This window comes from Ixodes scapularis, unplaced genomic scaffold (assembly GCF_016920785.2).
Source record: "Ixodes scapularis isolate PalLabHiFi unplaced genomic scaffold, ASM1692078v2 PGA_scaffold1__304_contigs__length_218370807, whole genome shotgun sequence".
Lineage (NCBI taxonomy): Eukaryota > Metazoa > Arthropoda > Arachnida > Ixodida > Ixodidae > Ixodes > Ixodes scapularis.
The window spans coordinates 102747386-102773686 of NW_024609846.1; the positions used below are offsets into that span (position 1 = coordinate 102747386).

Sequence of the window (26301 nt, forward strand, 5' to 3'; positions counted from 1 at the left end):
TAGTTTCGTTCGCGGACAACTTGATTGACGCTGTCGTGACATTCGAAAAGTTCAAGGACATGGACAGTGCACTCTGCACAGGCCATCGCGGGGCCGTCCTAGGCAGACCACTGAAATGTGAAACGATCTGATCATGAAGAGGCAAACCACCGCCCAGCAAACTACCGACCTGTTTCTCCAGCCAATGAGTATATAAAGTGCCAATACAGAAGATTTTTTGGCTGAATTCATTTTCTTGGACTGCTTGATTATTCGGACTTGTCCACTATTCTGATCGAATCCAAATAATCGGACGGCGACTCTATAAATGTTTGCAAGTATGGCCAGGGCACCGCCCTCTGTTCGCTTGGGGTGTACTTGGACGCGTCATAATCCGATTACAACGTGCCGAAACACACCCCAAGCGGGCAAGATGACCAGTGTTTTGAGGCTGTACTTGCAAACATGTATATACCGTATTTGCACGAATATAACGCGCGTTTTTCTCGGAATTACGTGCTCCAAAACGCACCTCATATTATATTCGGAATCGAGTTCAGCCACGAGGCGCGCGAGTCTGGAGAAAGCAAGAGAAGAAAGCCGTCCCTTCTGCTCAATGCAAGATATCGGATGAGAAAAGAAGTGGGGATGTGGGAGGAAATTTATTAGCTACTGGGCCATGTGAAGGGCCCAATAAAAAACCTAAAAACCATTTTTATCGCTTTTTTGTTTCTACAACGCGCACACACCACAGAAACGCAGCGTGCCATGCGGGAATGCGGGCACTGGCCAATTTGAACCAAGCCAAGTAAAGCCAAGCCAAGACTGACCATGTTTACGCAATCGTGCAACACGAGGTGTTTGTTTATGCGGAGGGTCCAGAACAAGAACAAGTGTGATCCTGTATCGGATTCAGCAGTTTTTTTCTGCCTGTGCAGTTTTTAGTTTCTGCTCCAGAGTGGTCTGGTGTTTGTGTGTTGGTGTTTCTGCTTGTGCCTCGCTTTGCTTGTGAGCTGCTGAGGAGCTCACTGAGGAGCTCACGCGGAAGAAGAAGGAACTACCAGACAAGCCGCCCCTGCTGCTGCTTATCTGCGTAGTCGTAGTTGCCAAGTGGATTGCAAGCAAAAGGACCCGAGCAGTGAGGATGAGTGCAGTCAACACATAAACTGATATTTCTCCTATTTGCATTGCCTTTTCACTTCGACTATGCCCCTGAGTGTAGGAAATGTACGCGGACTCGGGCTCGCGTTATAATACTAATACCTATATATTATTTTTCTTTTTCCAAGCCTGCCCTCGCATTATATTCGTGGTCGCGTTATAGAGCGACACGCGGGCTTGACGTCACGGAGCTGTGGCGGCGCTGCGATCGCGCCGAAGCCGGATGATGTGGGCAAAAGGGCGCGCGTTTTGCATGGCCGTCATAGCATTTCAGCTAGCCGCAAAGCTGTGTAGCCATTAATTGCACCGAAAGGTACAGAAAAAATGAGTTTCCACAAGTTCCCGGCGAACTCTGAAAGGTACAGAAGGTGGATAATATTCGTGGATCGAAAAGAATGGTCGCCTCGCGCGAACGACCGTTTGCGCGGCAAGCACTTTCTTGAAGGCAAGTGTGGCTTCCATTTCATCCCCGTCCCGAGGCTTGCTGATGTTCAGGGAAACTGTCGTCTGGTCGTGACCACCCGGATTTTGTTCCCACGGTGTTCATGCACAAAGCACCAGCCAAGCGCTCGTCGGAGGCTCGCTACGCCCGTGCTACTAAGCAGAAGGGGATCGGCGACAAAACGGCAGTGTTGTAGGCGCTACCGAAAAAAAAGTAACGAAATACGTAACTCGTTACTTGCAAATAAAAGGTATGCGTTACCGAGCTACGTTACCTAAAAATAAAAGGAACGCGTTGCCGCTACCGATAAAAAGTAACGCACGTTACTTCTGCGTTACTTTTTAAATTATGATTTAACACGTTTTACTGTTTTGACGGTACAGCTATGCATAAGCTCATATATCAAGAAACATTATGTTCATGCAGAAACGGAACATATTTACTTTATCTCTTTACGATTTCACCTAAATACTCACGAGAAACAACGCAGAAAACACAAAAATTTACGTGGCTTGATGCCTAAAAACACGGAAAAAACTGAAGTGTAATTTCTTTAAGACTTGGGAAGTAGTAACGAGTAATGCAACTACGTTACTTGAAATAGTAACATAGGTATGTTACCCGTTATTATGTCGAAAAAGTAACGAGTAGGTTACTACGTTTCTGAAAAAGCAACGTGTTCCTGGTAATGCCGTTACCGTAACGAATTACCGCCAAGACTGCGGAACGGAAAAAGCGTTACTGCTTGTCATGCCTTGTGGTCATGAGGGTAGGAACAATATCATACCTTGACTTGAAGACTCTGTGTATATTTAATCAATTAATAAACACCCTTCCGCAGACCCACAGTCTGCTGATCCCGCCGGCAGTGCGGAAACCGACCCGAAGTAATTGTAGGCCTCGAGAGACTTGTACGTATGCACCGTGTCAGCCGTGAACTGGCTTGGCGGAAAAACTAAATAAACGACGACGTGAACCGTCGATTTCGGTGGCAGAAACTTTACGTCGGAAGTCCAGCAGGCCTTCTTTGCGGTGTACGGATCCTCGAAGGCAACGCCGTCCATGCACAGTTTCGATATCGCTGCCGTTCAGGCTCGGGTAGCGAGCTCAAATAGTCGGGCATAGCATACAACATACCGTATTTACTCGCATATTGGTCGATACGTCGTATAGGTCGACCCCCTAACTTCGGGACCCCCGAAAAAATAAAAAGTTGAAAAATATAATACCGGGATTCGCGTATTGGTCGACCCCCCAGTTTTGATGAGGCGATTTTTGAAAAACAGGTCGACCTATATGCGAGTAAATACGGTACGTTGTCAGGAAATACGACGCACAAATAAAGCTAGAAGCGTCCTTACAACGTCAACAATGAGCGCACGCCACACAACGCAATGGCGAAAACACTGAGAGCCGGGCCGCTTTTGCCCACATAGTTTCTGCGCATGCGCAACCTTCCGACCTTCCGGCCGTGTTGATAAACAGAGCCGCACCGTGTGTCGGTCTATATTCGTGCAAATACGGTATGTGTACCACACCTGTTAAAACCTCGTCGAAGGCTGCATTATTTTTAAATTAGTAAAACAAAACAAATTCACTCCGCAACACTGTTAGCGTGAATGCAACATTGGAGCTCTCTCACACTTCATTTCAAGCGGGTATTTGCAAGTAAAAAATTTTACTGCTTAGGTTTGTGGCCCAAATGAGCACTGTAGCTTTCATAATAGCCTTTCAATTCTAGACGTATAAAAAAAATTGCCAATAAATTTTTTGCGTTAGAAGCGTCGAGCTACATACGCCCAAGGACAACACAAGCCAAAATACTCAGTCCGGTCTCTTTCGGCTTCCGCAGTACCCACAAGCGTTAGCATTGCTCAATTTAATGAATGGTTTGAGGTATGGAGACCTCAACCTTGCATTACACACACAGTTCGAACCGCGCCTCTCTCGAAAACAGGCAGGTATGCCAAAGAAGCACAAAGGACTGTTTCGGCTCATACTGTCCGCAATAGGTACACCCGCAACGTGGGCCCGTCACACGCACCCTGAGCTTGTCGACGGTGTCCTCGATGGCCTTGACGACGCCCTCGTCCAGAGATTCGGAGCCACTCTTGACCCTGGGCAGCTGGGCACACTCCTGCTCCTTGATCCACTTGGCAACCTCTCTCACCTCTTCTTTCCTGCAGCACACCACATTCTACGCAATCCTTCCCTTGTGCCCACTCTGATAACTCGTCGAGAAATCCCCAAGCCACAACGTGGGTTGGAAACCACGCCTATCCCCCGTTTCACCTTGCGACAAACCGCGGTGGACGCTACGAGTCCTCAGAACCACTCCAATGCCGTATAAGTGTCACGTGACCGTAGTAATGAATGCAGACATAGTCACGTGGCACGTTCGTAGCCCTGGATTGGCTGGGATGGCTCACGGCATCAACTGCGGATGTTTTGCAAGGTATAAAACAAAGTGTAACGTCATGAAAAAAAAAAAAAAAAAAAAAAATCAACAATGGGTATAACAATGTTTGAATAAAATTTAATGTTGCAGGATATTTAATAAAAAACTAGCATAGAAACAAGATGTTTCAAATACATAAAAACTTGAGTAGAATGAGGCATTGTCCCTGCGAATTCCTGGAAAATGCATTTGTCCGCTCCGTGCCATACGGAAAATGAAAAGGTTGTAATGAAAAAGGTGTTCCAGAGATGTTTCAGGAAAGTGGCTGGTACTTTCCTAACACTTGGAAGTTGTTTAGTCTTGGAAAGGTGATGTGTGTAAGCAGCTTATTTATATGATCTTATCCTCCACATCCTGTTCTACTAGTACAGGACATTGCATCTTATTTATAAAAAAGAAAACCAACCAATTTTTCACATAAAATCAAAATTGTGCAAGATCTGCACAGAACCGGACATGTTTCCGGCAAGGGAGAACAGTTTCTTTCCAACAAGTTCTAAAAGAAACAAGGTGAAGAATAAAGGAGTGGCAAGTTATAAATTACATCACACATACCCTTCTCCCTTGTAATAGAGGTCCTCGACACTGATCCTGTCACGATCCATAAAGGGCTGTATCTTCTCCACAAAGCTGGCAAACCTGCATCACAAAGAGAGTTTACGGTACTACTATAATCCACTGCAGCATCTAAAATAAAACACAAGCAAAACAATTCACCTTTGGTTGGGAAAAAAATTTGGCAGAGACACTTAAGACTGCTTATGTGTGGGAATGTGAAAGCATTATACAGTAAACTTTCAATAGTTCAAACTCGGTTAATTCGACTTTTCGTTTCATTCAATCGTGTTGAAAAGTCCCGGCGAGCGCCCATACATTTCTATGGGAGGAAAAGGTCTATAGTTCGAACTCGGAAAAACTCCGCATCGGATAATTCGTCCCGAGCGAATGCGCGCAGGCCCGCATTGCACGGCATCACGGCAGAAAAACCACCAACATACGGCGAAACACGGGCCCTTCGCTGCAGAGCCGAATGTGCGCTAATATGCGCCTGCTCCTCTAAGCCGCTGAAATGGACAGTAGCGAATGATACGAGCGAGTGCTACCAATCTCGCGTGGTGTAGCGCGGAGAACATAGCACGTGGTCGGGCGCGGAGGCAGCGCGCGTTGTCAAGCGCTTGTCTGTAGCATCCGTAGTTACATATAGCCACTTTTTTTTACAGCGAAGCTGATTATGGCTAGGGTTCCGTGGATTTTTCGTGTGCGTAACCAAAAACTCTATGCTCGCACCGCTGCACGCTTTTCCCGTACAAACTATTTGAAGTAAATAATCAAAATAAGGCATTGACTAACACACGTGCAAGATGTCATTTGTTTTAGGCTTTTTCTTTAAAACAGTTACTGCTGCAGACGCCGGCTCATGCGGCACGTGGAACACCAATCCCTGCATTCTCCTTGATGCTTAGGTAATTTGGCAATAGGTCTATTCAGTAGATTAGTTATCAACAGGCATCATTTTTAAGGTCAGTAGACTCTCAGGTAGATAATAAAGGTTTCTCAAAGATTTGCCACTGTGCGAAACCGCGTCGGCCATGTCTACGCCGCACCGCCCTCTTTGTCGTCGTTCCAAGCGCTTGCGTGCCTAGTTTCCTTTCCTACCGTTCTCCCGGGGTGGCGGTCCCGTCGCGCGTGTCTAGTTTCCTCCGGCTCCTCGGAGCGGGTTTATGTCGTATGCTAAACAGCTTTGCTGGTCATTCACCTTCACAGAGTGGAATGGCTCATGGTTTTTGTGCATATTTTATATTTAATCTGATTTCTTTAGTTTCTGCACTATTCAAAACTCAGTTATGATCACATCCGCAGTTCTTTTTCCTTCCAGTTCAGAAAATCTATCTTGATTACTCTTGTGCCATAAAATAGAATGATAGAATAATTTAAACGAGCAAACCAATTAGGATGTTGCTTTCTTAGAAGCATTGCCACCAGTGAATGCATCAAACCTAATATAGAGCTCAGAAAGACAGATGCACCATAAAAAACTGAGGTTGATGCCATTGATAAATTTTATGGCTGCCCTTGTTATGCAAGCTATTCTCACATGTTACCTAGGACAAGTAAATTCAGAGCTTAGAAATGAACAAAAAAAAAACACCCTGAAATAGAAAAGCATACAGTGTAGCCACTCACTTGGTCAGATACTCCTGCAAAACGTTGTGACATTTGTTAGAGTAGAACCATGTCTCATTGGCTCTCTTCGAATAGCCGGGCACCTGAAAAATTTGCAATGGTATGCTTAGCTTTCTCCCACTGACACAAGAGAAGTACACACCTCTGATATGTCAATGTGATCATGCTGTGTGCCTCTAAAGGTTCCCTGCTGCAGTTTGCAGACATGGACAATTAAAATTCAGATAATAATATCCCACTTTAACAGCAATAATAAAAAAAAAAAAAAAAATGTTTGTTAATATCTTGTTGGAGGTCCTTAATCCTCTTTGTCATTGTCAGCAAGTCAATGAGAACATTCTAAAATTTTTCGCCACATTTAGTTTCACTTTATGTGCGAGCGAAGCCAAAGCAACAAGCACAGGCATGTTGCCCCGAGTGACACTTGCACTTCACGAGCGTGCTTGGCACAGATGCTGAAAGCCTGGAGGTCACACTCTAGCAGTTTCCGTTATGCTTGCACTTAAAGAGAAATGACTACTATAGGCACTGAGCAGCTATGTCAAAACTCAGGAAAACATAAAAATAAACTGGTCGTGCCAGCCCCATCGATTGCACTGAAGGAGTCCTAAATTCAACCTCAATGCAGTTGCAATTCAACCGTACACAATGCAAAGCGAATGGAGCTTGCATGCCCCCAAGCCTGTGTTGTATTTAAAAAAAAGAAATCAAAGCACTCCTTAACCTATGGCTCAAACGTCCCGTATCCGGAATGCATTAGAAACACAGACACAAATCTGGGCAGCAGTACATCACATTGTCACAAGGCATCGATCGTGGGGCCAAGTCATGGTGTCGTGAGACATCACATAACACCGTGATGTCACACAGGCGGACATTACGCCAGACGTCACATGACATCGTAACATCACGTGAGCTGGCGTGGCCCGACACACATCACACAGTCACGTGATCCATAGTGGCGCAAGCCACACGACCGTATGATCTATAGAGACATCCAGCTCGAGACATTAGCCCGCTAAGTCGAACCGACAATGGCATACTGTGGCTACGGCGGCGCAACGGCTGCCCAGATCCTCACTTCACTTCCGATAAAAGGCATTCTGCATCAATGTAGAAAGAGGGAGAGCGCACGGCCCGACCTCCTCGCCGCTCTTGTTGAACTTAAGGTTGAGGCCCACGTTGACCAGTGAGGGGGCGTCGGCCTCCCGGCTGTTCATCTGGACGTACACCGTGCCCGTGATACGGGACACAAACAAGCCGTTCACCCCGAGCCACTGTGCCAACTGGTGCGAGGACATGTAGTGCACCTGGCTCAGGTTCTGTGGAAATAGAAAAACGATGCACTCTGTTACCAACACTCTCAAATTTGGGGGTTTTACGTGCCAAACCAACGACGGGCATCTGGACCAACACTCTCGAGACGGAACTCATAGACAGGTGCAACTCGTTCAGCATAAAGTCTACTCCATCTCGATGCTAGCACGTCTAATGCGTTCGGATTATGCTATCCTTCGGCCAACGGCAGTTAGGGATGGTTCAGAGATTTGCAATTGAGTATGTCTGACTATGTTACGACTCCCTGCATAAGCGATCGTAACGCAGCCAGTTGTACTCAAAACGAAAGTCTCTGATCCTGTGTTCAGCAACCAATAGCCGTAATTAAACTTGAGTGACACGGTGAAATACAGCTATTTCACTGCTGTTCGCACTTGGCATGGTTGACCAAGATAACCGACCGAGCTCGACTGAGCTCAACTGACACTAGTGATGAATGAAATTATTGTCAGAATGATGGCAGTTGTAAGTGCGAGTGTGATTAGGTGGGACAGCAAATTAGTGTTTCACCACCGGTCAATTTCCTCCTCGTTTTCTTTCAATAATTTCTTCTTCCCAACTATTTCAAACCACGAGGAATCACCCTTGCTCGGTCCTGCCAAATTATAAAGTGAAAGTGAAAATATCCCTCAATAAAAAATGCATTTCAGCTGGCTCGGTTCCTTTCAAAAGTGTAGGTTTCAAAAGGAATGCGAGGTCCTCAATATCGGCGCCGCCTCTTTTCCATAAAATCAAACAGATCGGCAGATATGCCGCCACAAAAGCTTGCAACTTTAAACAAGCTCTAAACTCATTACTCGAGAAAAAGAATTTTCACGCACTCTTTAATTTCGCAGACTCTGTACCTTGCAAGAACTTGCACAATAGTCACGGGCACATTTAAATTACAAGGTTCGTGGCATTTGCAAAACTCGCCTTTTCATTTCGCACAACGCCCTCCAGGTTTGGCTCTGGAGGAATGTTGAGTCTGACCACAATGCGCCCTTGCTTGGTGCTTGGCTTGGGATCCACCACCTGAGAAAGAGGGACGCCAGCCGACATAACCAGGACGCCGTCACATGGTCAAGTAATCGCAAGACCGATTACCAAACACACGAGGGTTAGGTTCATTACAGTCCATCAAACTGGTTTCAAGCAACCCCTTCCGGCTTTTGAGTTACTGGCAGTTGAGAGCAGCGGGAGAATGCGCATTAAAAGGCAAAGCTGAGATTATTGTACATACAGCTTTCCAAATCTGTAGTCGCTGACTATAGGTGGGAAAGGAAGGGTAAAGTTTCAGTTGTCCCGCCTCCAGTGCGAGCCTCCGACGATCGTAGCTACGAATGGTGAGCGATCACCACAACCGAAATACTTGCCATCACACGCCCTTCAAAATGATGACGATGGGCCTAATAACGACGTTCCAAAGCTACAAAATGCTCCGTTTTCTTTCCACGCTTCCGTAGCATTCCTTTGAGCGAGCGTAGTGCCATGTATGAACCCTGGTACTACGGGAATCAAGGCTCACTGTCGTCGCCCTAAAGGCCAACTTTGTCAAACTACCTCGTCGCGGTGCCTTTTTTTTTTGCACACTGCACTCGAGAGATGGATTCCCAATGACCCACCTCCCCTTGGCAGCCGTAGTGCGGGTGACCGAGCATGAAGCACGTTTTGCCCACTGGGAACAGCTCTTCGACTGTCTTGAACTGCTCAAACTCAGGGCAATGCTCGGTGATGTCCTGCAATAGAAAAAACAAAAAAAGGGGTTTATAACCCAGGACCTAAAAGGTGTACGGCACGGTCCACTCTCGAAAGAAACACCGGAACGCGGGGCTGGCTCTTCGCGCAGCACCAGATGAAAACGCTCGCAGAAGCTCAGCGCAGACGCAAGAGCACCAGAGGTGGTGCGTGCCACGAGTCGTCTGCTACTGCACGCTACAGCGCAGACGCAGTGCGAATATAAGCGGTGCAGTAGCTGTCGACGTGCACTGTGCTCCACCCGTGGTGCTCGCTGCGCTGTGCTAAAATGTTGCGGCCACCGGCAGCCAGCGCTGTGCGGAGAACCGACAAAGCATTCCGGTGGACCACTCTGTACAACAAAAATCACTAGAACAGGGGTGAGACAGGGTTCGATCTCAGCTTCTGTGAGCCAGGAACGTACCTAGATTGAAAATCTTAAAATATATAGGCGTTCCTCGAAATAGGAACTTCTGTGTACCCCTGCTGTAGTTTCACCTATGAGGCCTCTGCTAGTATACAGAAGGAAATCTACTCTACTTATTTCTGATATATATTATTCTGGCATCACAACCTGGCTCTTTATTCATCCTAGGAAAAAGAAAAAAATGCTCAGTCACAGCCCATATTTTCCAAAGAGTAGAAAAATATGTCCCCCAAAACCAAACACTCTAAAGAAAGTGACAGCATACCTTCACGAGAGACTGCACGGCATATGGAACGGAGTGCAGGGACCACTGCTTGTCCAGGGTTATTCGTCCCTTGGGGCCGCAAATGTACCTGCCAAATGAAGAATGCTATGACCACTACAGAACCAGATGGCTCTGTTTGCTTTTTACATGACACAAACAATTCAGTGATGAAAGCAATATGGTTACATCAATGGCCTGCTCTTAAATGCTGCTTTACTCTTCCAAGATAAAATGCAGTAAACCACATCAAGATATGCTCTTCCTTCCCTATTTAGCTACAGCATAGACCACTTACAACGTAACCGCTTATAGTGCAGGACCGGGTATAACGCGGCTTTTTTAAACCACCGGTGTGCCTCCCATAGAACTCCATGTAATTACATACCGCTTAAAATGCAGGCGCGCGAAGGGAAATACCGGTTATAGTGCGGTTTTCGGAACAGCCCGGCGACCGCGCCGACCGACCGACGCAGAGAGCACGCTTCCCTGTGCGACACTAGATAACGGCGCGAGCGGCACTCGCGGGGCAAGGAGGTTACTCGATGAAGCGAAGAGAGAGGCTTCAGTTGCCATAGCGACGGAGGGACGCACACACGTGTCGTTCACGTGCGTGCGTCCCTCCGCTGCGTTGAACAACAACCGCAACGACAGACCAATCGCAAGTCGAGGAGAAGTGTTCGCGCGCGTCGCGGGTCGGCTGCTTTTATCCGCGAACATGGCGTCGGTTGTGATCATCGACGTAGACTGCGTAGAAGCTCATCGTTCCGCGTAAAAGCGCTATCCTTGACTGTGAATTTTCGTTGTGTGTCGCTATGAATACCCAGCACGCTCTAGAAGGGAAGATCCACCTACTCGTGCGGCGATGTTGTGGCGGCACTCTCAAGACGGAAGAAACGCCCGTGTCGTCGTGTTTGTTTACTTCGACTACAGTGGTGCTTTCTAAGCATTTGTGTTTTCGAACACCGCCCGGATTTCTTATTTGGAGCATTTCATGCCTGTGCTCAAGTTGAAGGTATTACGGGCGCGTACCATATAAAGGATGCGAATTTTCACGCGTTTTCATCGCCGGAGAAAAGTGATTAGGGTTAGCAATCCTGAACGCTCGCAACGTCCGTCCGCAACCCGCGACGCCGTCAAAAGGCTGCGCCAGGCAAAAGTCGCTCATTTCTTTCAAAATGTGTAACACACTTGAGAGAGAAGTGCACTAGTCTGGTGAAATAAAGACTTTCCTCAAACTAAGCTTTATTTTTCATCTAACATAAATTAAATTCTTTTACAAAGGTAAGTTGTCTGATGGCATGCATTTTGGCTTGAAAAATTGATGTTTTGGTTATAGTGCGGTACCGCTTATAGTGCGGATTTTTGCGACTCCCGCGACATACGTTATATGCGGTCTACACTGTATTTAGTTCACGACCTAAAACAATAACTACAAATCCTGAATGGATAAGCCAAATTGATCTTGCATTACCCTACGTTTCAGCTGAATTCACCTCAATGAACTGTAAGAAAGTTGACTTCCTTCTTACTTTCGGCCTGTGATAGTCTTGCAGAGAACAACTATGTCGACGTCTCCAAGGTTCACTCCGTAACGGGAGCGATATCTGGATAGGAGAGGAGTGAGAACACAAGTTCAGTTCAGCGAAGTATGCGGATAAACTGCAGCACAAGGAAAAGTCCCCAAAGCCCCTTGGTCAACACGGGGCAAGGAAAACCCAAGATTGAAATTAAAAACTCCCTTCGGTAATTCCAGCAAATGGTCTCTTCACTTGGAAACTTTTTACTCAAAAATTTGGCCAACGATGAGGTAGTTAATGGCCCCCCGTAAGTGTTCAATGACAGCAATGGAAGTATTTACTACCTTTCACTGATGGAGAAGGTCTGCATGTCAAACACCTCGACATCCGAATCCGCCTGGCGCGAATGCACGACACCACCTTTTGCCTGCTCATTAAACGTGTACCTGCAAAAAAGGACACAGTGACAGCATTATAGAAACCCAAATGTTGCACAGTCTGAAACAAATGCTTGGTGATACTGTCGACTCTCAATGATTTGAAGCTCGCAGGAGCAGCAAAATACTTCGAAGAGTACTCCTAATGAAAACTAAATGTAAACCTAAAGTTTCTCACGAGTGCTCGCCTTTGAAAAGAAAATCATACGTTTACCTTATTACCGCAGATAGACCGCAGTAAGCACACTGGCGTTTTTGTTGACGAAAAAGTTGTGGCCGACAAACTTTCCATTTTTTTTGCAAAATTGAGGGCTCCTAATTTTTGCAGCACAACACACGACTCAATTTGTGCCTTGGAATCACTGCACAATCTTTTCCATAGCATTGTATGTATGATTGGTACTCGGATGAGAGCCCCGACTCAAATAAACCAAAATTCTGAATAGACCGTATTTACTCGCATAATAAACACACTTTTTTTCCTTCCCGAAATTTTGACACATATTTGGGGCGGGCGGGGGGAAGGGGGGGGGGGGGGGGGGGGGGGCGTTCATTACGCAGGGTAAAATTTTTGCATTCACACACTTCGTGCAAATGTCATATTAGTTGCCAATATGACACGGCAAGGTACTGTGGCATGTCTCCACTGATGGAGGCGCACCCATGGCTGGTCGGGGGCGCGCCACAGTAACCATGCTTTATAAATTGCTAACCTTTTTGGGGCGCTTTTGGCGTGCCTTTTACCGAAGAAAAAGCTCCCTACGAAGCACACTCAGCACGGAAAGCAATGCGACCGTTCTTAGGTGATATATATTGCTAGTATCCAGTGGCGCGTTCAGGTATATACCGCAACTATGCGTGTAAAACCTCGTACTAAGTTCAACCACTGAGGCCCGCTCGCAAGGATCAAGTTTCGTTTACAGAGACGGCTGTTACCAGAGGCTACCAGACACTCTCAACCTACGACGCAGTGGGCACCTTGCTGCGCCGTTCTGTTACAGATTAAATAAATGCATTTACCCGGAATATGTGAAATTAGGCCTAAACCATTTTCACGATTTCACTTTCCGAAAGCGGACGGCAGACGACAGTGTGTTTGTTGACATCAATGCATCCGATAGGCAAAGAATGCCCAGGGCTGGGTAATTCCTCGACCCAAGCTTCAACCAGTGTGCACGCCACTCGATTTCACGGATGATCACTTCCACAACTACCGCAACTATGCGGTAGTTGTGGAACCGCGTAGTTGCGGTTCCACAACCGACCGCTTGGCAGCAAAAAAAAATTGGCTTGGTGGCTAGCTACATTGGACGCAGTTCGAGACTTGTGGAGCCGAAAATTCGAGCTGCATTGATTACGCGAGGAAAAAGAAAGTCAAAATATTGGCACCCGTTGTGGGGGGTGCATCCATTATACGAGTGCGTTCATTATTATGTGATTAAATACGTATTCACAGTAAACCGTACTGACCCAATGTCATCTTTCGAGGTTAGGTTCATATCCCGCGACAGAAAGTTGAACACGAAACGTTGGCTAGGCTTGGCGCAGCTGAACAGAGAAGCAGACGCCTACCTCTCATCCCTACTGGTGACAGCCACCACCAGGGCTTCAAGAAGGTGAGGCCAGTTGACATACACCGATTTTCCGAGCAGCTCGTCTGCAACCTCTTTCAAAGTCTGCAGAGGAAAAATTCCCATTAGAAAAGCTACGCGCATGCATCAGAACACGAGTTCTCAAACTAGGTCCCACACCTAGTCACACACATACCTTGTCGGGTGTTTCGGTGAGCGTGAGCAGCACACTTTCATTTTTGCTGAGGCTCTGGAAGACCTTTACAGATGCTCTTTCCAGTTTGGCCTTCATACACAAAGAGAAGTAAACCACCGGATGAATTCATTTCACTCGTTACTATATTCTACCAAAAGATGCACAGTCCATCTACGGTAGATTTAGAGGATGAAAGACTAGAAATCCAAGAGCCAAGAAGACTGAAATGGGCAAGCATGCACCAGGTTTAAGGCACAAGCCCTCCTCCATTGTGTCCTTATCATTTGTCTTGCCTGTGACGATTCAAAGGCTAGTCCAGTTTTCTAACAAACGTGAGCAAACACAGCCTGGGAGAGCTCTTACGGTGTGGGGGAGGTGCCTGAAGGTGGGGAATCCCGCAAAGTAGATGTCCGTCTTTACGCCGTCCAGGAGCCCCTTCTTGATCTCCTCCTTGGGAAGCCGGAAGATGTTCTTGTCCAATACCTCCACCCTGGATGTTGTGAATTTGAGCGGTTGTAGCGTGCCTCTAAACATGATAATACCATTTAAGTGAAGAACAGTTTGCATGCTCGCCACTGCTTATGACAGAGTGCCCTAAAGCCTCTTGGGAACTCTTACAACGAGAGAGCACACTGCTGCCATCTGTTGGCTATCCATAAAACTCTTGGCATTTCCGCACATTTTTTTTTTTTTTGTGCACTATTCTTTTTTGCTTGACTCAAGAAACAGTTGACAACGTTATGAACGACCATTTCTCATGATAGCATGTATGATTGATCTTGCAAATACAGCAAAACCTCCGCTCTAGTGAAACGGAGTTCCAGGGTCCCTTCATAGATGGCGTCAGCACGTCAGGATGTCCTCTCGTCGTAAGTGATCGCAAGAACTCTGTCGTAAGCAAATGCAAGTGTTTAAAGACCGACGACCAGTTCGCGCTTTCCACTTTTCGCCCGCTTCCTCCTCTCCCTCCTACCCTTTCCACCCACGCCCGCCCCTCTTGGTCCCTTCTTTCCATCCTTCGTTTCCCTCGCCCGAAGGCGTGGAGAGGAGGGTCTTCTGCCTTGCAGAATCTCGAGTCTGGTCGTCGGCCTTTAAGCGGGCCTCAAGAAGTCAGCTTGGTAAAATGAAACAATTCTCGAATGCATCAAATTAATTTCGCAGAACAGTAAATAGAAGTATGGTAGCCGACCGATTTGTAGCACTCCACAGAGACCGACAAAACATCAGAATAATAGAGTAGTCCAAAAAATTGCCAGATTAAAAACTTGCCTTTATTATGTCAAAGCGGGCTTAAAAGAGGCTGTCAATAGTGCCTTGCTTGAGGTTACGCCTCCACTTGCGTTCAATCACTTTCTATTAGCTTAAGAATCACTGCATTCTTTTCTAGCATTATGGTCAAATACTTTCAGCGCCTCTTAGCGACACTTCGCGACGGCGGAAGAAGAGATGGGGGCCACAATGTTCAAGCCAGCGTAGTCTGAAAACACAATTGACTGAGACGAAATGAGAGGCACAAATCCATGACTGCAGAATGGCGAATGAATGAAGCAAAATGGTAACAATGACGATGATAATGACGTGCAGCAAGAGAAAATAAAAATTGTAAAGCCCTTCCACTTCACGTGAAGATAGAAGACCAGCGAAGCTGTTATCTTTACGACATCTAGGACGATACCTAGAGGAAGACGTCTAGGACGACCTCAGGGACAACTTCTAGGACAACCTCGAGGACGACTTCTAGGGCGACCTCGAGGACGGCATCTAGGACGACCTCTCAGATGACCTCAAGGACGACTTCTAGGATGACCTCAAGGACGACTTCTAGGATGACCTCTAGGATGACCTCAAGGATGACTTCTAGGATGACGCCCAGGACTACCTCTTGGATGACCTCAAGGAGGACTCTAGGACGATGCCTAGAGGATGACCTCTCAGACGACCTCAAGGATGACTTCTAGGACAACCTCGAGGATGATGTCTAGGATGACCTCGAGGACAATGTCTAGGACGACCTCGAGGACGACCTCTAAGACAACATCGAGGACGATGCCTAGAGATGATAACAAGGGATCAGGACCTCATCATCTAATAATGCCAAGGAAGGCTGACTCATACTGGTTGCCCCCTCTTTTTCTTTCTATTTACTCATACTTAACCCCTCTTTTTGTTCTTATTCATTCATACGTGCCACGACCAATGGGGAGTTTTCTGTCGACATGTGATTGACCGCAGACACGATAGTGAGGGAACAAGCCCTTAAAGGGGCCTTGCAATCATATTTAAGCGTCTACCTTTTTTGCGGTTTCCACGTCTCTTGGGGTTCGGGCAAGCCAGCGGGCATGGAGAGAGTAACTAAATATCAGTAAGTCATATTTTAACTGGATGACGCGGAAACCTCCTCCACCGACGAGGGCGACCCGCGGTACCGAAAGCGCGCAAAATGTGACGTCTTTGGTCCTGGGCTTACTACTGGTCAGAGTCGCTAAAAGCTTTTTTTAGTCGAGATACAAAATATAAGTTTTGCGAACCGTTTCAATTATCTATGAAAGTAGTTTTTGTTCAGTATTTTAGCTCAGAAAAGAAACAAATTCAGTTTATAAAGTACGGAAACAAGACAAGACCCGTCAACAAACCCGCCACCAAGCGGAGGAAAAAACGACGCATACTAGAAAGGGCTAGTGGGATGAGGCTCTGACGAACGGCGAGCGTAGAAAGGTCCCGGATGTATACTGGCTCGAGGATTCGAGCGTTCTGAAGGCTTTCGGCACAGGCTTGGGTGGCGATTTGGCCATTTGGAGGTATGGCAGCACGAAGTGGCTCCCGTTCTAAACTGATCTTTACCCAGTGTTTGCTGTCGTTTGTGGCCAATGAAGTGTTATGCCGAATTAGTCTTTAATCGCACAGCAAATGCAATGCAAACCGCCCTGGCCGCCCACTTCATACAGCCTATCCAATACGTGCTTTAGTGGCGCCCTCTCGAACCGTCGACACGGCGTGCGGCAACCGTGAGCGCTCAGTGAGCTCACTACTCCTCCTCTAGTTCACGGCCCCTCAAGCCAGGACCTACGACGTCATGAAGGAGGTTATTTTTTGCTTGTTTTTGTAATTCTAATTTGCCTATAACTTTTAAAATAAAGCGCAACTTGAGAATAGAAAAGTTTCTTTAAAGGAGATGTGCAACAATTTCAGGGCTTTGCTTAAATTATTGTGGAAGTTGATGCCCGACACTTCTGAAGTGAACTACAGAAAACAGATTTTGCCTGAATACCCTAGTTTTTATTTTAAAAAATGAAAAAGATCCAGGTTTTTGCCGCCTCTCAACTCGTACGTCATCTTCCGGGTCACATGTGCAGTGACGTTGATGGGGTAGGCGCGGGGTTCCGGAAAAGTTCTCTCTTTAGAGCCGTCAGTGAGCAGTGCGAACTCATCCGCTCGCGACGGTGTGACCACGTGCTGACGGGCGCCGCGCGAACAATATGGTGGAAGGAGGAAAATCTCATCCGGGTCCCATACCCGTCCGGCTCTGTCTTCCTCCCCCTTTGGCTTCTGGCGGCTGTTCGCGGTAGCAGAGACAGCTGACGGTTTTGTGGACCTAGGATAGATGGCGCCACTAAAACTCCGTATAATAAAAGTTTTGTCGATGATACCAGGTTTTTGACGCGTTTATATATATGTTGGAACAACAAGATTTATAGAAAAGTTACCTTTTATCGAGCAGGTATTCGCACAACTTGCTATGTTTCTACAAGACTCCCCATTGACGTCATGCCGCGTGTTTCTCATGGCCGCCGCTCGCGGCTGCAGGTCGGGGAATGTTCTAAGTTTTGCCTCGCTATTACACGGCGGAATTCCAACATTTCGATGAAAGAAGGTGTGTTTTCTGTCATTTGTGACAAGGTGAGCAATATCAAAAGCAGAAGATGCCAATTCTTTCAGCATTAAAATCATTGCACAGCTCCTTTAAGTTACTACGTTCAGTGCACTCAGGTTCGGTGCAAATTAAAAACCAGTAACAAAGTCCTTGCAGGGCCCCTTTAACAGCTTCGCTGTAAAAAAGCCGTAGCATAGCGTCACCTAGCGGTAGGACTTAACAGTACTCAAGTAGTTCTGCCAAGCCAAGCCAATCCACGTGCAGTCAAAAAGAATCTAAAATGGCAGCTTCTCGGTGGTGTTTCCCACCGAACACGGGTGACGATTTTGTCCGAAAAATCTAACTTTCGGAATTCAAGCTGTCCGAAATATTGGTCGTGGATATGCACTATTTTTATCGGGAAGGTCACGGTTCCTCCTTTAAGTTTGAAATATCAAACAAGTCCGAATTACCGGAATCCGAACAATCGGTCAGCGACTTTATAAGAAGATTGCCACTTCTCTTTACGACTTGTATGATAACAAACAAAAGCTTAACCATTTCCCGTCCGAAGGGCAGGGATGCCACTGCTCGACGAAGGGCTGCAGTCCTCGTGATCGACCCAATCACGAGGACTGCAGCCGACACGATATAAACTAAGACGCGTGACACCGCCCCCCTTCGAACAAAAAATGGTAAAGCTTTTACAACAAAGCAGTTTATGGCTAGGGTTCCGTGGATTTTTCGTGTGCAGTGACAAAAACCTCTACACTCACACCACAGCACGCCTTCCCTGTATAAAAGATTTGAAGTAAATAACCAAAAAATCATGAATCATTCAACTCCATAAAGGTGGAAGACCAGCGAAGCTGTTTAGGACACGACACAGACCCGCCCCAAGGAGCCGGAGGAAATTAGACACGCGCGACGGGATCATCACCCGGTGGAAAGTAGACACGCGCGACGGGACCGCCACCCTGGGAGAGCGGAAGGAAAGAATACTGGGCATGCAAGCCCTTGGAACGACGACAAAGAGAGGGCGGTGCGAGCGTAGACATGGCCGACGCGGGTCGCACAGCGGCAAATCTTTAAAAAACTCTATTATCTACCATGGAGTCTACTTATCTTGAAAATGGTGTCTATTGATAACTAATCTACTGAATAGACCTATAGCTAAATTACCCAAGCATCAAGGAGAATGCAGGGAATAGTGCTCCACGCGCCACACATGCCAGCATCTGCAGCAGTAACCGTTCTAAAGGAAAAGCCTAAGACAAATGGCATCTTGCACGCACATTCGTCAAGGCTTTATTTTGGTTATTAACTTCGAATCTTTTATAAGGGGAAGGCGTGCACATGTGGCGCTGGCGTCTGCAGCAGTAACTATTCTAAAGCAAAAGCCTAAAACAAATGGCATATTGCACGTGCGTTTGTCAACGCAATAGACAGTGATAGAAGTGATGAAAATAATGCAAATTGTTTTCATTACTCCCATCAAGGTGGCTCTCCACCTTCATGAATGTTTTCAGTGCTATCACACTGTGAAGAACTACTGAAGAGGACCATAAAAACAAAAGCCGATGTAGAGCAACATACTACACCTGGAAATCAAGGAAATGCTTTTGTCTTATTTTGATACAAATTGCCTGTTTAAAATGAAGTTTTGCTGTAGGTTCCTTGAAGAAAAAAAAATGAGTAGGCAAGGGGTTAAGAGGCCCAGCTTAGTAAAACAAAACTAAAAATTCTCGAATGCATCAAATTAATTCCACAGAACAGTGAATAAAAGTAATCACGCTTACCTGGCATGATTGACCTCAATGTTGGGAAGCAGCCCCTTGTTCTTGCACTTGAGGCTAGTCACAGGCTCGTGGGAATAAGTAAAAAGCAGGTGTCCTCCGTGTGTGTTGCGCTCCCTCTCCTCGTCGGTCAGCTTAGAGTCCAGCTCCTGCATCACTGGCAGCAGACGGTCCTGAAAACAGCGAGGGCACACGCTCAAAGGCTGACCTACAGAACCGTCTTCTGCCGGCAAGAACACCGGTTCCCAGTTTCCCTCTCTCCCTTCCCTCTTGCACTTCTGCTTCTCACCCCACAGCAGATATCACAGAAGCAGGTCTCTGAGCTACTTTTAGCAGAAAGGAGGGGTGTCTCCCCCTTTCTCGAATGGAAAGGAGGAACTGAGAGAGTTTCCTTTTTTCTGCTTGTTCGGCAGCCTTTAAAGGGACATTAACACCCCCCAAAAAATATTTTTAATATTTTGCCAGGCGCTTTATTATGGTGTCGGAGGACTACCCAATTAATATTTTGTGACAGAGTAGCGTATATTTTAAATAAAGCCAAAAGACGCAACTGCTCGAAGCTGAAACCCGCGCACGGAGGTCGGAGAAGTGGAGAGGAGAGTGAGTGGCAGAAGTCACGTGGCCACACTCGACCGTGCACTTTTTTTTTCTTCTTTTTTTTCCTGCTTAGCAGACGACAGGCGAGGCGGAGTAGCGGGAAATGTTCACCGTGAGATTTTTTTGCAGTTATCTTTGTTCCTCTCGCTGTCCTGTACTTCAAGATGAGTTGTTTTGTACATTGAAGAGTTGGAGATGAGTAGTGAGTGCCCGTGGTGAATTTCCGTGATCGGCTCCGAAAAGAACACACCCAAGATAATGCGTCGTCCGAAAAAAAGTGGCGTTGTGCGACAGAGTTTCCGAAAGATCATTGGGATCGGGACCAATGGCTGGCTGCAATTCCTGTAGAACAGTTACGGGCACCTCGGAAAGCGGACGCTACCTGATTTATATGCTCCTTGCATTTTGTGAAAAGTGATTACACTGAGTTCGAACTTCACAGGTGTCAAAAAGGAAATCTTATACCATTTAGTTCAGCGACGGTTCGTTCACAACATTTGTTTGTTATTTTTTGTTTGCTTTTCAGTGATAATTGCAAAAAAAAAAAATGTAATGTAAACATCGCAAAACACCTAAAAAAAAAAAAAAGTGTGGGTTTACTGGGGATCAAATCCGGTCCATCCGCGTGTGAAGCGGACGTCTTTCCCTTGAGCTACTTGGGGGAACTCCCTTCGGAGCAATAAAACAGCCGGTAAACTGTAAGTTGGAAAGTTTGCTGCCGATTTCCTTCCAGCACAAGCACTCCCGGGTCGAAGTCGAAGCCCCACGCATTGGCGACATTCGCACCTAGTAAAGAAATCGTACGCGTGCATATTCGACTCGAAGTACACACTTCGAGCGGTGCTTGACGTTTACGCGAGCGATGTCTTCAGCCACGAGAAGGGAGCGACGCCTCGGCGACGTCTTCGTGCAAATAGGCTTGGTGGTTCGGCTTGTCGTACGGGATGAATACCAATCCTTTTCATCAATTCCAGATTTCTCTTTTAAAGGCAGACAGAATTCGCCGGTACCTTGAACGACAAGTCTGAAGTAGAGGTCCCATGACCGTTGTCCGCTGCGATCGCCATCCCCGCGAGTCCCACGATACGCAAAGCGACGCACACACAGAATGCTTCTGGTTCTCTGTGCAACTTTTTTTTTTTTTTTTCAATCAACGCATTTGCAGCTTTTTAGAAGCCACAAAAAATTGTTTTCATTTTTTTTTCTATCTTTAATTCTGAGTGTGTGCCTTCCATGACCAACGACTTTGATTAAATTTGGTGGTTGCATCGAAACCTTAGAAAACGCCCGTGACCACGAAAATGAGAGTGAGAGAGACTCGAACCGGCCAGTTTTTGATCGGCGGTTTTCGAGCGGAAAGAAACCGAATTTCGAGCCGCAAATTTTGTTCTGGGTAGTTGGGCTCTCATATGTCATGCACAACTAAAAACCTCGGCGAGCAAAAATACCCTGTCAGTGTCCCTTTAAGGTCGGGCAAACTTTGAAAGTGACGTCGATAAAGTGGGTTAAAAAAAGCTGTTGTACGCAGTGGCTCCAGATAGAGCCAGGAGGAGAAGAAATAAAAGAAAGCCAAGCCACGTCACCTCATCTATAAATGGGATCAAGACAACGGCCTCCCATTCCTGCTGCTTGCCGTTGAGGTCCGTGGTGAAGTCCTGAGGGTAGTAGTCGAGCACGGGAGACTCTTCGCCCTCCATGAGTGCCTGAAAAGATTGGGGGCCCCCGTGATGTGACCGCACGTTTTGACCGCTGCTGTCGGCATCACCTGATACGCCTTTGGAACCAGGCCCTTGCTGGCTGCAGGCAGGATGGACATGAGCTGCTGGAAAGGCAGGAATGGCTTGCCTAGCTCAAAGCTCATGTCGATGCTCTGGAAGTCCTTGATGTCCGAGATGTAGGGTGAGTAATGGTGTGGGTAGTACCTGCGACACGTCAGTCACTAGTTACTTGTGAAGTATCCAAAAACTAAAACTCAAAATATATTGTGAGTGATTAATTGACACATTCCTATAATTGAAGATTAATGCTACCTCTCATTTCTCAGACATTGACATAGATCTAAATCTGTAAGCTGTTGACAGGCCAAACCAAAGCAAAGCTCTCTCAATAGCCATATGCATTTGTACACACTGCATGCAAGTAAGACAAACATGAAGATGCCAATCTGTCGGTTATAATGGCTGGGCATTCAAAAGATTGAAAACCAACAAGTTTTTTGCTCTGCTGCATTTGTAGTTCTGATTCTCACTTTAATTCCAAATATTGCTACAAAGCTATGTGCTGGATCCCCTGTCTTCATGACAAACAAATATGCCACAAAGTAAGAGTTGGGGCCAGTCCAGTCATCGAGCTAGTACGCCATGCTATATAACAGTTCAGCTAGATGAGACAGACTAACAAATGCTACATTTACCTCCATCCTCCCCTTTCTTCTCATATATTGGTTTCCCAATTTTGACTCCTTGTGAAGGATAGGCTCCATTGTATGACACACAAAGCAGAAGTCCTTGCTTGACTCTGTGATCAGCAAAGTCATCCCTCCAACATATTGTTACTTTCTCAAGTGGACAGTTGAGAGAGCAATACAAGGAGCAATTACTAGATATTAAGGTTTGAAATCGGTAATAATAGAAAAATTGAGAAGATAAAAAATCAATGCAAGCTGACCTAAAGAGAAATTGACTGCCTCCTTGGCATTTACCTAAGGCGTTCCAAATGAATATAATTTATAGGGCCTCTTTGCACTCCTCTTTGCAAATATTGCGAGAGTCTTGTGAATACAAAAAATTTGTCAGTGTCACGCGATTTCATGGTGCCACTTGACATGGCATCACAGTGTCACATGAAACTGTGACCACGATGAGCCTACATCCGCACATACGAAAACCCCAAAGCTGACCCTATAAATGGTACACATTGAAAACAGCGGGCGCAGATGAGATTGGCCCCCTCACCAGTTCCATGATTGCACGCCGTTGTAGTAGTAGTGGAGGTTCCACTGGATGGCACGCACATAACCGTGGGCCTGCTCCTGCATTACTTCCCTGAAATAGGCGGTTTTACAGTCACACGGCGGTCAAGCACTCATGTGCCAGGGCCACTTCTACTTAATTGTTTGTCGGCCCCAGAACTGCAACTTTATCATAGAGAAGGATGTGTGGGGGATCTGGATTGGAAAGCATAATCCTATGCAGGCAAAGCTGTCAATGTGCTTTCTTGCAAACTGCTCACAGAACACCTTGTATTTGGTTCAGATGCACATCAGCATATCTGCCCTAATCGTGGTTCCCAAAAAATTTTATTGAAAGGTCAATGGTGTTTTTGAAGAAGGTGCCGATAGTTCATCAACAAAGAAATGCACAAATCATAATTTTTAGGGGCAAAGCTCCTTGGGGTCTTGTTCATCCGTCCAGCATCCGTGCTCACATCGATTGCACTGCCTCCGGGATCGGCCCACTTTAAAAAAAAAAACAATGTATGCCTGCACGGGGGTTCGAACTCAGGATTGCTTGCTTACAAGGCAGACATCTTAACCACTACGCTACACTCCAACGTTGCATGTAGCCACTCAACGCCTACACAGGAGAGGGCGCTGCGGTCAAATGCGTATATAATCGCGTTAAACTTTGCATGCATTGGCTCAACGTTTATAGACGAGGGGGTGCTGCGGTCCAATGCTCAACTGCGTATATAACCACAATCCATACCACACATTCTCTTTCTGACATGGACCATTGACTTAAGCGGTGGAGATGCTTTCCCACGGCTTCTAGCGGATCCAAACTGATCCGCTGGAAGAACCACTGGCTCTGCATTTCACCGACCATAAAGCAGTAATAATGAAGTAGAAACGCAACCCGGAACTCAGCACTACCTATGAGCAATACAAAAAAAATCAGCACCATCAGCACTACCTATGAACAATAAAATCAGTATCATCAGCACCACCAGAGCTCCGCCCCAATCAACATCATTCACCATGTAAAGATGCGGCCTCTTTTTTTTTTTATTTTAAGAGCAAGAGTGTTTTTAAGAATAGTTTTATTGTGACAAACGACGCTTTTTCAAAGTGGTGTTCCGAAACAACCTTGGCAACAATTATAGGATCTGGGATATAATTAGACATTGTTTGGTCAAGCAAAGAGAAAACTAGCAAAATCAACCATGCTACCGAGTGCGTACAATCTATGACCCACGTTTTTCACTGCAGAATTTGTTCTTCTAAGAAAGAACTTATAGGAATGACCACGAGCATGATTAGATAACATGATATGCAAGCTAGAATGTGTCTGGCTTGTGAAAATCCTTGTTTCCTGATCTCTTCATTATCACAATATCGGCCTTTTCCCACGCTTCCCTGCTCTATCGTGTGGGAAGGCAAAAGGGGATGGGTCCATTCTGTCCCTCTCCTTTTTCCCTCGTGACGCTTTCCCTCAAGGCATTCCGGTGGGGACGACAGGTCCCTTTTCACCGAGGCAGCCGTCTGTGCACTTGGGAAGAGGGTCCCTACGACTACAGGTTTTCCCGCTCATTTTAATCCAAGCGACGACCAATTTAATCCCGGGGTCGCTCAATTTAATCCAAGTGCCATACAATTTAATCCAAGCGCCACACAATTTAATCCCGGGGTCAGTCAATTTAATCCACAATATATATATATATGCACTTATTGTGTTCAGTGGTCGTGTTTCGCTTACACATTTGGTAACTTACAACAATTGTTTATACAATTTGAAATTTTGGGGGGCAATTGAGAATTTGATCACTAATGTGATTACTTTGAGTTACTAGTACCACTATTGACGAGGCTTAATTGATATGTTGGTTACTCTTTTTGGAGCGCAGCTCTTAGGCACCCGTTTCCGGCTTAAGCAGCGTCGCCGTCGCCGTTGGCGTAACCACGCGGTGAATGATAGGTGAATTCCCCCGCTAAATTTAGCGGAAAAATTTCCCAGCTAAATCTAGCGGAAAACTTTCCCTGCTAAACCTAGCGAAAAATTTTCCCAGCTAGATTTAGCGAAAAATTTGCTCCGCAGAGTCTAGTGGAAAATTTTCCCCGTAGTCTAGAAGGAAATTTTCCCCGCTTAGTGTAAAATTTTCCCGCTATATTTAGCGGAAATGTTTTCCCGCTAAACTTAGCGGAAAGTTTTCCCCGCTAAATCTAGCAGAATATTTTCCCAGCTAGATTTAGCGAAAAATTTGCCCCGCAAAGCCTAGCGGAAAAGTTTCCCCGCTAAATCTAGTGGAAAATTTTTCCCGCTAAGTCTATCGGAAAATTTTTCCCGCTAAGTCTTGCGGAAAAGTTTCCCCGCTAAATCTAGTGTACAAGTTTTTCCACTAAATTTAGCAAAACATTTTTTCCCGCTAAATCTAGCGTAAAGATTTCCCCGCTAAATCTAGCGGAAAATTTTCCCAGCTAGATTTAGCGAGAAATTTGCCCCGCAAAGTCTAGCGGAAAAGTTTAACGCTAACCCTAGTGGAAAAGTTTTCCCGCTAAGCCTAGCGGAAAATTTTCCAAATCTAGCGGAAAAATTTCAAAGCTAGGTTTAACGGACAATTTTCCCCGCTAAGTCTATAGGAAAATTTTCCCCGCTAAATCTAGTGTAAAATTTTTCCACTACATTTAGCAGAAAACTTTTCCCGCTATATCTAGCGGAAAGTTTTCCCCGCTAAATCTAGCGGAAAATTTTCCCCGCTACATCTAGCGGGAAAATTTCCCAGCTAGATTTAGCGGAAAATTTGCCCCGCAAAGTTTAGCGGAAACGTTTTCCCGCTTAATCTAGTGGAAACCTTTCCCCGCTAAATTTAGCGGAAAATTTCCCCGCTAAATCTAGCGGAAAATTTTCCCCCTATATTTAGCGGAAAATTTTCCCCGCTAAATCTAGCGGAAAATCTTTTCAGCTAGATTTAGTGGAAAACTTTCCCCGCTAAATCTAGCGGAAAATTTTCCCCGCTAAATTTAGCGGAATATTTTCCCTGCTAAATCTAGCGGAAATTTTTTTCCGCTAAGTCTAGTGGAACATTTTCCCCGCTAAATCTAGCAGGAATTTTCCCCGATAAATTTAGCGGAAACGTTTTTCCCGCTAAATCTAGCGGAAAGTTTCCCCGTTAAATTTAGCGGAAAATTTTCCTCGCTAAATTTAGGGAAAAAATTTCCCGGCTAAATCTAGTAGAAAATTTTTCACGCTAAATCTACTGGAAAAGTTTCCCCGCTAAGTTTAGCGGAAAACTTTCCCCGCTAAATCAAGCGGAAAATTCTCCCCGCTAAATTTAGCGGAAAATTTTCCCCACTAAATATACTTTAAAATTTTCCCCACTAAATCTAGAGGAATATTTTCCCCGCTAAATTTAGCGGAAAAATTGTGGG

At 45.9% G+C, this 26301-nt stretch overlaps 1 protein-coding gene across 1 annotated transcript in view; it reads right to left on the minus strand.

Moving 5' to 3' along the window:
- LOC8031327 (5'-3' exoribonuclease 1) overlaps window positions 1–26301 on the minus strand; it is an 82184-nt gene that overhangs the window by 33298 nt on the left and 22585 nt on the right. Inside the window, exons 13-28 of the mRNA XM_029974041.4 lie at window positions 22889–22978; window positions 21700–21856; window positions 21518–21637; window positions 19341–19510; window positions 14055–14181; window positions 13692–13781; window positions 13497–13600; window positions 11832–11933; window positions 11500–11574; window positions 9971–10058; window positions 9167–9280; window positions 8478–8576; window positions 7367–7546; window positions 6225–6307; window positions 4596–4679; window positions 3627–3762 (exon numbers count right to left, since the gene is read on the minus strand). Coding sequence (XP_029829901.2) covers window positions 3627–3762; window positions 4596–4679; window positions 6225–6307; window positions 7367–7546; window positions 8478–8576; window positions 9167–9280; window positions 9971–10058; window positions 11500–11574; window positions 11832–11933; window positions 13497–13600; window positions 13692–13781; window positions 14055–14181; window positions 19341–19510; window positions 21518–21637; window positions 21700–21856; window positions 22889–22978 — 1819 coding nt within the window. The remainder of the gene's footprint in view (window positions 1–3626; window positions 3763–4595; window positions 4680–6224; window positions 6308–7366; window positions 7547–8477; window positions 8577–9166; window positions 9281–9970; window positions 10059–11499; window positions 11575–11831; window positions 11934–13496; window positions 13601–13691; window positions 13782–14054; window positions 14182–19340; window positions 19511–21517; window positions 21638–21699; window positions 21857–22888; window positions 22979–26301) is intronic.